General features: G+C 39.3%; 1 protein-coding gene across 3 annotated transcripts in view; it reads right to left on the bottom strand.

The window, feature by feature from the left end:
* The window catches only part of gxylt1b (glucoside xylosyltransferase 1b), an 84,406-nt gene that overhangs the window by 977 nt on the left and 70,060 nt on the right, over positions 1 to 13,369 (bottom strand). For 2 of the 3 annotated variants that reach the window (XM_060839971.1, XM_060839972.1), the window contains 2 exons: positions 12,271 to 12,443; positions 1 to 195 (listed from right to left, as the gene is read on the bottom strand). The exon at positions 1 to 195 is cut by the window's left edge and continues 977 nt beyond it. In XM_060839971.1, the coding sequence (XP_060695954.1) occupies positions 37 to 195; positions 12,271 to 12,443 (332 nt within the window). In that variant the 3' untranslated portion in view covers positions 1 to 36. Of the gene's footprint in view, positions 196 to 12,270; positions 12,444 to 13,369 lie in introns of those variants that run through there. The other variant, XM_060839973.1, reaches the window with a different exon arrangement.

The following is a 13,369-nucleotide window of genomic DNA, read 5'->3' as shown; positions in this document are numbered from 1 at the left end:
CTGGAACAAAATAAAGCCTTCAGTCATTTACCAAACTCACGTTCTTGAAATTTTATCCTGTAAAGTTCTTAGACTTTTGAGCAGCTGCATTGTGAAAACTTGGTGGATCCTTCCACAATATGTATTTGTAGTTTTCTGCAATTCATTTTCAAGCGGTTGCAGGAGTGAACGGATGGGATTTTCCCCAAAAGGGTACTGCAAAGATTGCAAAACAATATACAAAAGACAAATGAATTTCTTACATTTGAAATAAAAACAGACATTACAGTTTTTTTTAAAGTTCAAACTTAATTCTGTCTTCAAATATCAGCTTTGAACATTATTGATGGATGACCTACCTTTCAGTATCTAGATTTTCAGGGATTAGAACATGGGTACCAACTGGACCAGAAAAAGGAGAACCTTTAAATCACCATTTGGAGTTTAATTTCTCCCAACATTGTCTTATTTGACAAATGGCACATTATTTCATAAAATGTGGTTTTGAGCTAGTACAAAATACTGGTCTCAGCTCCACATCATTCTTTCTAGAAGTTGAATCGTTGTACAAAGACAGAATATGGTCTTCACTGACAAGAGTACAGTATAGTAAAAGATCTGTGTAAAGCTCATGTACAGCACATCAACTGCATTAACCTCATCAACCTATTTTTTTTCTACTTTGTCAGAAAACTCATTCAAGCTTGTCAAACATTTTGGTTTTGACAAATCTGTGCCAACTTCCATTAAATAATCCATAGCTGTTCTTCCCAATGGTAGAGGTTGTGAGCTTGGAAAGTGCTGTTGAAGGATCGCAGGTAAGTTAATGGAGTGCACCTTGCAGATAATAGACACTGCTACTACTGATTATAAAGAAAACTGTTGCTGACTCTCAGTAAAGAAATTAGCTGTAAAGGGAAGCACCTTAAAAGGCAACTAGGAAGAGAGAGATAGGGCTCCCAGGTCTTACTCCATGAGATCATCAGATGGTAGAAGCCATATTTCCAAAGGGTTTTCCAAATTTCCAAGCCATAAAACCAAGGGGTTTTCGAAAGGCACTTTTAGAAAAGCACAGGAAACTATGGTCGCTAATTCTCAGTGCACAAGAGGTTAAATTACATGTACGGGTAGTCACAGTCAGAAATGCCTTTCCATGTGCCACCTGCCACCCTCTCATACATTTCAATGCACCATACCCATGGCACTCACCCATGTTTAGTCTCTAGCAGTCAGGATTCAGCCTTCACATTAAGATGCTTTCCCACACCAACTGATGCCAGTCTCAATGCTTTCACTATCCTCCCTTACTCAGTTGTGGCAAGCTGATCACCAAAACACACTGAACATGCAATAATACGCCTCTCTCTATTGATCATAACCACAGAGGGCAGAGGAAAATCAGAGGGGCAACACATGCTTGAACACTTACGCTTACTTTCATAAACCATTGCATTCAGTGCCACTGAGACTATTTGGATAGTGGTATGTTCCTGTTCTATTTCCTTCTCACATCCCCCGTCAACCCCTATCCTGTTATCTGTGAAGTGAAAAGGGCAGTGTGCATGGCTATAAACTTTGGTCTTTCCATCTCAACCTACTTTGCTCTCACAAACATTCTGTTCTGAAATATTAAGGTCAGTCAGTTGTTGCAGAATCCTCAATCCTTCACTGTCAGTGGACAAATATACTGGAAGTCCTTTCAAAACAGAACTTTGAGTATCCTTTCAACCAGAGGACTGTCCTAGTTAATGAAGGGAACTCACCATCTTCTCCAGAGCAATGAGAAATAAATGCTGACTTAGCTAGCAATACATGAATTCCCATGAACAACTTAAAAACATCAAGAATGAGTTACTGGATGACTGACACCCATGGAATCGTACTCCAGCAACAGGGATTCTCCTTCAGATTTTTGACAGTGGATTGCACATTAAAATGTACAGAAAGCTTAACTTTAAATAGAAACAGTTCGAGGGTTTCATGCTAGAATTGATAGCAGTATAATTATTCAATACATCAAAATACAAATGAAAACCTTGAAAAAGCTTCCTTCATCCAACTTTGTAGCACTGCTTTGCTTTGCATTTATGGGTAATGGCATATCAAAAAAAAAGTAGCAGTTTCACACCTGAGGAAGATTAGAAACTACAATTGGGTCAATGGGCTGAGTAGCAGCAGATGGATTTAATTTAGATAAATGCAGGTATTTCATTTCAGTAAAGTGAACAAAGGTAGTACTTGAAAGTTAATGGATAGTGTTGTCAAAGAGAGACACCTCAGGGTTCAGGAACTTAGTTCCTTTAAAGTTGTGTCACAGATAATTATGGTGATTAAGATTATGTTTAGCACTGGGTTTCATTGCTCAGACCATTAAGTATAGGAGTTCGGACATCATGCTGAGTTTTTACAGGACATTGGCGAGGCCACTTTTGGAGTACGATCTACATGTCCAGTTGACCTACTATAGGAAGATTATTATTAAATTGGAAAGAGTACTGAAAATATTTACCAGGACGTTGCTGGGAATGGAGGGTTTGAGTTATACGGGCAGGCTGAGACCTTTTTGTCATTGGAGTGTAGGAAGGGTGACTTCATAGAGATTTATAAAATCATGAGGGCACAGATAAGGTGAATAGCAAAGTTTCTTTTCTTAGGGGAGTTCAAAACAAGGGGTCACATTTTTAAGGTGAGAGGAGAAAGATTTAAAAAGGGACCAGAGGGGCAACTTTTTCACAGAGGGTTGTTCATATATGACTGAGCTGCCAGAAGAAGTGGTAGATATGGTAGTTACTATATTTGTGTGTGTTTTGGACAAGTACATGAATAGGAAAGGTTTAGAGGGAAATGGGTTAAATGCAGGCAAGTGGGACTAGTTTAGCTTGGACGTGTTGGACTGCAGAGTCTGTTTCCTTGCTGTGTGACTATGACATAATTTCAACAAATTACAAGCTAACAGAATGATACAATTTCTTGGGCTTCACTGCCAAATTTGAATTTGAAACATGATCAAATCTTACTTCTGTGATAAAATGCTGTTTACCTTCATTTTTTAATTTCTTTGAAGTAAGTGAGGACTGCAGATGCTGGAGATCAAAGTCAAAAGTGTGGTGCTGGAAAAGCACAGCCAGTCAGGTAGCATGAAAGGAGCAGGAGAGTTGTGGTGGGGGGGATGCTGGTGGCTGGGAACACGATAGGTAGATGAGGGTGGGGGTGATGGCGATAGATCCGAGCAGAGGATGGAGTGGATAGGTGGGAATGAGATGGACAGGTAGGATGTTTCAAGAGGGCAGTGCTAAGATGGAGGGCCCCAAGCACATAGGCAGAAGTGGATACTGCAGATGCTGGACATTAGAGTGATGCTGGAAAAGCAGAGCAGGTCAGGCAGTATCCGAGGTGCAGAAAAATCGGCATTTTGGGTAAAAGGCCTTCATCAGGAATGAGGCCGTGAGCTTTCAACCCAAGGACATCAATGTGGACTTCATCGGTTTCCTCATTTCCCCTCACCCCACCTTATCCTATTCCAACCTTCCAGCTCAGCACTGTCCTTATGACCTGTCCTACCTGTCAATCTTCCTTTCCACCTATCTGCTCCGACCTATCACCTTTACCCCCATTTCTATCCACCTATCACACTCTCTGCTACCTGCTCCCCAGCCCCACCACCTCCCAGTTAGATCTCCACTCCAGAGGCGGACAGCCTCATTCCTGATGAAGGGCTTTTGCTGCTCCTTGGATGCTGCCTGACCTGCTGTGCTTTTCCAGCACCACTCTCATTTTGGCCCCAACCACATGATGAGGTATTCTTCCTCTAAGCATCAGGTGGCTAAAATCTGGTGGCGGAAACAGCCCAGGCCTTGCATGTCTTTGGAAAAGTGGGAAGGGGAGTTGAAGTGTTTAAATTCTGTGTCAATTATGACCTCAATAAGTTGAACAATAAAAGTGGAACGATTGATAACTTCAATGCAATTCCTGCAAGTTTATAATAGTTATATCATACATTTCTCTGGCCTAGTGGTTAGCACTGCTGCCTCACAGCACCAGGGACCTGGGTTTGATTCCAGCCTCGGGCAACTGTCTATGTGGAGTTTGCACATTCTCCTCGTGTCTGCTTGGGTTTCTTCCAGATGCTCTGGCTTCCTCCCACAGTCCAGAAATGAGCAGGTTAGGTGAACTGGCAAGGTTAAATTGCCCATCATGTTCATGGATGTGCAGGCTGGGTGGGTTACTCAGTGGAAATGTAGAGTAATACGGTAGGGGAATGGGTCTGGGTGGTTTGCTTTTCAGAGGGTCGGTGTGGACTTGTTGGGCCAAATGGCCTGTTTCCACACTGTAGGGATTCTATGATTCTATTTCTTGCATAATTGATTAAACAAAGGCCATGAAATTAGATCATACAAGTATTAGCTTACACACAGAGTACATAAAAACAAACATGCTTTTTGAAAACAAGGTCTGTATTTATTTTGAACAGATTAGTATACCCTTCAAAATAGTTCCCAAAAAATTTTGAATCAAAAAAGTTCTGCAAATATTTGAATAGCATTCGATCTAATACACGAAAAACTTATCACAGCTTCACACTTTTGTCCATTATACTCAAATTAGATTAGATTCTTACGGTGTGGAAATAGGCCCTTCGGCCCAACAAGTCCACACCGACCCGCCGAAGCACAAGCCACCCATTCCCCTACGTTTATCCCTTCACCTAACACTATGGGCAATTTAGCATGGCCAACTCACCTGACCTGCACATCTTTGGATTGTGGGAGGAAACCGGAGCACCCGGAGGAAACCCACGCAGACACGGGGAGAATGTGCAAATTCCACACAGTCAGTGGCCTGAGTAGGGAATTGAACCCGGGTCTCTGGCGCTGTGAGGCAGCAGTGCTAACCACTGTGCCACCCAGCACTAAATCTTCCACAATTTAGTGTGAATTTGTGTACCATACTCAAGTATTAAGAAGAAAGGCAGGACTAGAATTTTACAAAGCAGGTGAAATAATTCGATCCAGACCAAATATTACCCCTTAACACAAACAAACCTAGAATTAATGCTCTCAATTCAAATTATTCTTTGGATAATACCAACCAGTCTTTTTTGTCAATTACATTTTAGAATCTTAAAAAGGGACACACTCCACACTTGTGCAACAGAATAATTTATAGCATTTTATATGCTGTAGTATTTCTGCCTCTCTAAAATAGCATGAGTGAATGTAATCATTAGTGGTTTGTATTTTACAGTAAGTTATATTTTGTTAACATATAACTTAGACAATAAAATCCACTGTGGTCTCTTCGGATTGTGTGAGAAGCTTATTTAGTCTTGTAGTGTGAAAGTCACGAGAGCCTTTACAAAAGAACATTTTCAAGCTCTTTAAGAATAAAAGGCTTTTATGTTTCTAGAGTATTGACCTGAATAATAACATTCACAGAATACAAAACAAGACCATCAAGGAAATTGCATGGAGCAATAAAAGCACTTTGCATATACTGATTTTATTATACTCTCAGGACATAGCCTGCAATCGAAATTTTATAGCAATACACTTCCGTTGTGATCAATACTGTCTCAACTCTTAAACAGCATGTATTTCAATTTCAGGATGAAAGTCTAACTTTTTAATATTGATTTTGCAAATATAATTTTTAACTGAGCTTTAGGCATCCCCTACTCAAAATTCCACAACACAATGACTGTCAATCTGAAAAAACTGCAAGCAAGGCCACACATTCAATAAAAATGATCATAGATGTTTACTCAGCATTATCAAAATAAAGTTGAAAAGAGTGGAGCTGGAAAAGCACAGCAGATAATGCAGCATTCAAGGAGCAGGAGAGTCGATGTTTTGAGCACAAGACCTTCAGAACATTCCTGATGAAAGGCTTAAGCCAGAAACATCGACTCTCCTGCTCCTCGGATGCTGCCTGACCTGCTGTGCTTTTCCAGCTCCACCCTTTTCGACTCTGACTCTCTGAGCATCTGTAGTCCTCACTTTCTTCTAATTATCAAAACAAAGTCTAACAGGAGCGATGTGTCTGCTCATCTGTGGATAGCTCAAACACGTGAAATTTTTATTTGCATAACAAAAAATTCTGAACCTAGTGGTGTAATTAAAATGAAAGCTTAACACGATCGTGAATACCAGTCACATAGATAATACTGGCAGCTAGAGTACTTCAAAAGCTTCCTTCGTGGGACGTACAGTTTGTCCAAAAGGCAGCACTACCAGCAGCAAGAGAAATAGGAGCAGATTAAGGTATGCAGCCCCTATATCTATCATTTGTTGAAATCTTCCAGATTAACTCAATTTTGCTGTCTAAGTCCCTTGATATCCTTAGTACCAGAAAATTTGACTAGAATATACTCAGTCACGAAGCACTAACAACTTTGTGGTATGGATTTTCCCAAGAATTCACAATTCTCAGTGAAGAAATTTCTTGTCAATCTTAAGTGGCAACTCCTTTATCCAGAGACTGTTGGCTGAAATTTACCAACTCACGTTGCAGTCGCAGAAGAGGGATATTTCTCAGACGTGCCTTGGAGTTAGAATGGTGATCAGTGTTCAGACGTGAACAGCTGATTTACATAAATCAAAGTCTCAATTACAGGTAATTTCTCAGAGCTTTTGATATTTTGAGAATGGCAGAGTAGCTTGCTGCCACATTGAAGGCCATCAGTTTCATGGCGGTTACCTCCCTGTGTCAGCCCAAGAGTGAAAATCTGAGCTGAAGGCTATAATTCCTACTGAGGACAGCCCAGGGTGTGAAGGCAGCCCCACAGCCTCAAAAAGAATTTAGAGCAGCTTTCCTTTCAGAAGAGCTGGATGCTTGTCCTCAGTCAAAATGTTTTATTTATTATTGCATTTCAAACAACAATCTCCACTTCTTGCAGGGGAACTGAGGATGCTTCAGGGTTGCCAACTCTTTGATGACTCCAGTACCATTAGGAGCCCGCTCACCACCTAAAGAGGCACAAGTAATATCAACTGGTTTCTCGTAACGACAATTGTGGGCTTGTGTATTAATTTGGTCTCAACATTGGTACACCAAATTCACAGTTAAATGCAGGCTATGACTGTTAGACTGTCTAACTACAGGAAATAACCTCTCAGTAACTATCCTGTCAAGTCTAAGAATTTTACACATCATGATGAAATTGCTATTTATCCCAGGAATCCCTTGCAACTTGATAAGTATATCCTTCTTTAGGCTAAGAATCCAAAAGTATACATATTGTGTTATCTCAAAGCTCTGCACATTTTCAACACAAACTCCAACAGTGCTATGGCAATCTGGCATTTTATCAGGACACATTGCGCCCTGGGTGCAGGAAGCCTACATTGGACACCAGTTTAGCATAAAACAACCCAAACTGGCTGACGCTGTGTCAGGATATCTAATTTGGAACACATAGGTGTGACAACTAACTTACAAGCCACATTGCAAATAGCAAGCACTGAAATGCAAAATAGTCCTTGCATTTGCTTTGTGGAAATAGGCCACTCAAACTGCAGATAATTATTAAAAGGTCAACAACTGCAAAATGTCTGCAAGAACTGAGGAATAGGTGACAAGCCCATCACAAGGTTTCGACAGCTGGGCTGCTAAAAAGAAAGCAAGCCCTGGACAATGTCCTTGCCAGAATTCAGAACATCAAGCTGGCAAATCTAACATTCGGATCTTAGACTGGATGCAGCTCATTTTTACCAGGATGACTTACTGTGCTTTAATGCCTACTTTATGCTGATCTCCAAGTAACTTGCATTCCCAAGTCATTGGGCTACTTCAACACCTGTTGCGCTTTTTCTGTCTCCCTCTCTCTGATTGGTTAATAGGAAATTAGGAGTGGAAAGTTGGTGTAAGGAAAACAAATGTTCTGTAGTCACGCACAAGCAGTCTAGTCATCTGTGTCTGTGTTCTAGGATGTTAGAAGGAGTGCAAGGCAGGAACAGTCATAATCAATGTTCTTGGTCACATTGGATGCCACAAGTTCTATCACAGCCAGTACAAGGATGCAGAGAGCATTTTCATTTATAGGGCTCAGAAGAGATAAGCAGCCTAGTCATCCACCAATTCTGCACTATTTGCTCTAGTTATGTGCTGCTTTGCCCTATATGTCAGAATCTCAGTGTAGAATGCTGTGGTTGGGTAATGTGTATGCTGTAGTAAGATAGCTGTGCTTTGTGGTGGTAGAGTAGTAGATAGATGACAACATTAAGGAACTGAGCATGAAGATAGAGTATCTGAATATTAGATGCGAGTAATACGGCTGTGGTCTATTAAAGAGCACGAAAGATTGGTGCTATGGTGGGATGTCATGTGGAGATGACTCAGGTTCTATACCAGCATACCTCAAAATATTTATTGATATCTTTTAACTTTTCTGCCAAGTTGTCGGGTCCAAACTCCCAAGAGCTGATCTTCCTAGCCAGTTAAGGATGTTCCATTAACTATCTCCTCCTGTCCACCTTCATCATTCATGTGTGCACCCTGGAAATGACTGTTCTGGTGCTCCAGTTCCATGTTTTACATTGCAGTAACATCACTCTGTCCCTTGCAGAGGGACTATCTGCCTTCAAGATTATAGCCTGGCTCCATCACGTGCGAGAGATTCCTGGAGTTTTTTTGCGAAGTGTAAAACTGAAACCAATACACTTTAGAAAAGTTTCCGATTTCTTAATATAGTACTTGCTATTTTATTCAAAATTCCTCTCTTCTCCTGACTGGCTTTTATTGATAATCACATTTATTATATACATTTTAACAATTATTTTTTCATCACGTTTACCTGTTATGTCACACTTCTGCAGCAAGTGGGACGTGAACCAACCTGAAACACTACCACTGCACCAAAAAGACCCCATTATACATTTTTGAAAAAAAATGGAAATGTTTAGATATTTTAATAAAGCTGTAAAGACACATTATGACACATCTGGAACAGGTGGGACTTTAACCCGAATCTCATGGCTCAAAAGAAGCGACACTATCACGACACCACAAAGTAATTAATTCCCACACTTGTTTACATAGTTATCTTTAACTCCAAAAATATTTATAATTTTATTAATAAAATTAGATATTAACATCACATACTCTGAACCGAGAGTAACACAACTGCTGGAAGATGTCTGGCCTTATGGTGTGATCATGGCAATAATACTGGAGCACCAAACTTGTGCTACCCACCTTCAACGATACAAGTACAAGCAAGATGCATGACAACCCCCCACTAAAACAAGCATCAAATTATGAGCGCTCTAATTCGTGCTTTAACCTTCTTGCAATAAAAGGTGAACAAAACAATGGGCTGCTCTACCTGTTGTTAACGAAATGATTTATATTCCTGTATATTCGAACATTTACTCCTGTTTTCAGAAGTATTCTTCCTACCAAAGTGGATAATTTTCACACTTACCTGCATTTTGCTCCACCTATCACTTTATCAATTCTATAACAGCTCATTAATTGCACCCTGCCATCCTGAACTTTATCCCATGTTTTTTTTACTGCTTTTATCCATTTGAGGATAGGTTAACGATTTGCACAAATATATTACAGGTGCACAATCCTTTATCCGAAACGCTTGGGACCAGCTGGTTTTCTGAATTTGGGAATTTTTTGAATTTCAGAATAAGTGACAATTTACTGGTGAAATTTTAAAAAGCTTACTGAACAGCAGACTCAGAGTAATGGGCCCTGAAACAAAATTGAGGCCTGCCAGTGCTGGGCTACACACCCTACATGTCACATCTGAGTGACACGCAGCGAGTGGTGTGGAGTTGGGTTAACTGTTTGCACGCCAAACCTTGTTCATGAGAAATAACCTTCGGATTTTGGACCTTGTCAGATTTTGGATAAAGGATTGTCTAGCTGCACATGCTAAATCATTAGCCACAAGCTTATGTTTCTTTCTGCTTTTACAGGGAATGAGTCTGTTGCACTGAAATCAATTTAATACATAGAATACATGGTTAGAATCAAAACGTAATCTAGCACAATATTTATATGTTTATGGAGGCTTTTTTTAAAAAAAAAGTTACACACACCCATTATTCTGGAATGGATGTCAGAGCGATAAGCATCATGGCCCAAAGGAAAAGTAATGAGCTAACATCTTAAGTGCATAAAAATTTAGCTATGAATTTTCAAAATGTTGCCCAATGTCACTGTAACAAGCAGGCATAAATGCTATAGCCTTAAACTGCAATTAAATTAGAAACTACATTTGGTTCTTGAAAACGCGAGTTATAACATTTAAAGAATGGAATTGCCGATTGAATTAGTTTCATAATGTGATGAGGGGTGCTTCCAGAAGCAATGAAAAATACATTTATACCAAAAAAGGAAAGAAAAAAAAAAATCAGGAACTCAAGGTCTCTTTTGTGACAAAAAAATGCAAATAAAATGATACAAGTGCAGCAACAGAAACTCTTCAAGAAGGATATCTTGGTATTAGTACAAATCTGCTGAAGAATATAGTGTTTATGTATTTCTGAAAGTGAAGATATCTCTTGGTTTTGGCTGGGTGATAAGTGTGGAAACAGTGGAGCTGAACATGTAGAGTGAAAATAAATCAAAAGTAATTTTGGCCACAAAGTAATTGAAAGGCCACCATAATTTGGCATGATTGTTGTATGATTATCTTCCATATTTAGAATCATAGAAAGATTACAGCACAGGATGAGGATTCTTGGCCCATCACAGCCATGTGAGCTTTTTGCAAGATCAGTTCAACCAGTTCCATTCCACCACCTGTCCCTGTGGAGCAAATTTTCTCTTCACGCATTTATCCCAATCACTTTGGAAACGTACAATTATCTTCTTCAGTCAGTGACCCTATATCATGTGCTCTCATTCTCAGACCTTACTGAATTAGGAATTTTTAAACAGGAAAGAAATTATGAAAACCTGTTTCAAAGCAGCTAACTTCGGCAATGGAAACTATGATTCACTAAATTACCTACATGTGCCACTATGAAATAGCTCTAGGAATCTTAGTTACATTTTCATGGGCGGTGAAGACCAACCAGGTTAAAAAAAAAATTTGCAGCATTACTGTACAGCTAATTATTACTCTGTGCCCTGGACTGATGCACCCAAACCATTTCCAACTGTGATGTGATTTCAGTACATGCATGCATGCGTGCGCGCGCACGTGTGCATGCTCCTGGTTAGAGGGTAATCTAACATAGCAGGGACTTGTGAAAGCAGAAACATAACTGTTACAAGTTAGCTGGAGCAGGTATTACTGTCTCAGGATTCTAAAATTTAACTTGCAAACTTACTTGAATCCCAATTCCCACGGTGGAAAGCCCTGCCCTAAACAAATGCCAATATTAGCAGGAGTTTAGGAAACCTTTCAGTCAAGAATTATGTATGTCAAGGGATAGTAAAAATAGCAAAACTATTATTTTTTATCATATTCATTGATTAGAAAATCTTGCTGTTATATATCCTCACCTGTGGTTTAGCCCAATTAGGGAGAAGATAACGTGGAGGTTGACCATTTTCAAACAAACTAATCTGGTAATCGGAGTCTTTTGTTATTAAATAACTATAACTAAAGATAGATTCAAAAACAGTTTGATTTTCTTCCTATATAGAAGTAGATGTGCTACCTGAGGTGATTTTTTGAAAAAAGTGTTTTTATTCCTTACAGAAATCTTGGTGGGGGGGTGGGGAGGTGTTAGGGAAGGGAGAACGCTTCTGGTAATAAAAAGAAAACAGAACCGGACTTCATTTAAAATTGAAATGTCTTCATATGCATTAGCATACAAGAAAAACACTGATGATTGGCACCTCAACAATTTATGGCAGCAAGTGCCTTATGATCTATCATGGACATTGTGCATACAAGAAATTTACTAGTGCAGCTCATGTGAATAGGGTGGGGGAGGAACAGCCTAAATACACCAGAGCTCATTAACTGCTGGAGTGCTGTTCTTAATTGATGCAACTTTGCTATAGAATCCAGAAAAAACACTCCTACACACATTAGACTAATTACAAGAGTCATTATTATTGACTTTTAGTGAAAAATAAGAATTGCTCCCCAATATTTCAACATTGGAAAGTATTACTTGAAAATCACTGTCTTAAAAAAGATGTGACAGTAGGCAAGTAAATAACTCCGGGGAACAGAACTATGCATAAACAAAGTAACACCAGACTCAGGGGCAGCTTGTTGCATAGATTTCAAAAAAATATTTTTTCTCAAAAATAATAGATTGCTTCTCTTTATGGTACATTATTTTTCAGCTTTATTCCTGGGGCTATAGTACTTACACTTTTTATTGCTTCATACACAGCCCTGAAAGCTGGCTGCTTTCCATCATGGTAGACGCCACGATTTCCATGAAGAACAAAGATTCCTTCATCCTCTGCTGCTTTGCAGTTGCTGCCATACATACAGTGGTCAGGTCGATAATTCCACTGACATGGAAAAATAAACAGGCTTTCTATAAGAGAAGTAATATATACATATAAAAAACAAAGTGCAGTACTAATGATAATTTCCTAGACTAGACTTTAATTTTGAATTCAACATAAATGGATCTTTAAAATCTACAAAACCTTAACTGAGAAATTGTCATGGATATTAAGAAATCTATTTCTTAAACAAGAAATCTTCTGTTCTTAATTAAGCTACTCCCACAGAGAGATCTCCGATATTAACTAACTGAATAGAACAATGTCACTGCATTCAAGGATATGTGTAACTTTGAGGGGAACTTGGATGCAGTAGTGTTCCCACACACTGCTTCCTTTGCCCATCTTGGTGGCAGAGATCCCGAATGTGGGAGACATAAAGACAGTTTGCTGTGATACATTTTATAGATGGTACACGTTGCAGACAAGGTAGATGGAATTAATGCTCAAGTTGGGACAGGGAGTAGTTGCTAATAAATTAGGCTTTTGGTCTGGATATTGTCAAGCTTCTTGATTATTGGAGCTACAATCATCCAGGCAGTTAGAAGTAGTTAATCATGTTCTTGCCTTGCAGATAATCAAATGTGTTGAAAAGTCAGAAGAGGAGTCTTCTTTCTAATTTGGTGTTGCCACAACATACTTTCAGCCTAACATGTCATTGATTTGCCATTTATCAGCCCAGGGAAGCAAGTAAATAATTCCATAGAAGAAAATGAATACAAAGAATTGTAGAGGATGCAGAGAATCAAAATGGATTCTTGCATTATACAAGCAGCCAGTGTCAAATATCCAATAAGTGGGATTTAAAAATGAAAAAAAGACATGAGGAGCTTTTAAATAATTATCTCTCAAGGTAAGAGAGGAGCAAGGGAAAGAGAGAAAAGGGAAGTGGGGACACAACAATGTCACATTGGGGGGGGGGCAAAGAATGGAGTACAACGATATCACATACAGA

This window comes from Hemiscyllium ocellatum, chromosome 19, assembly GCF_020745735.1.
Source record: "Hemiscyllium ocellatum isolate sHemOce1 chromosome 19, sHemOce1.pat.X.cur, whole genome shotgun sequence".
In the NCBI taxonomy this organism is placed as follows: domain Eukaryota; kingdom Metazoa; phylum Chordata; class Chondrichthyes; order Orectolobiformes; family Hemiscylliidae; genus Hemiscyllium; species Hemiscyllium ocellatum.
The sequence above is the reverse complement of the archived record's forward strand: the minus strand, read 5'-3'. Positions and strand labels throughout refer to the sequence as shown.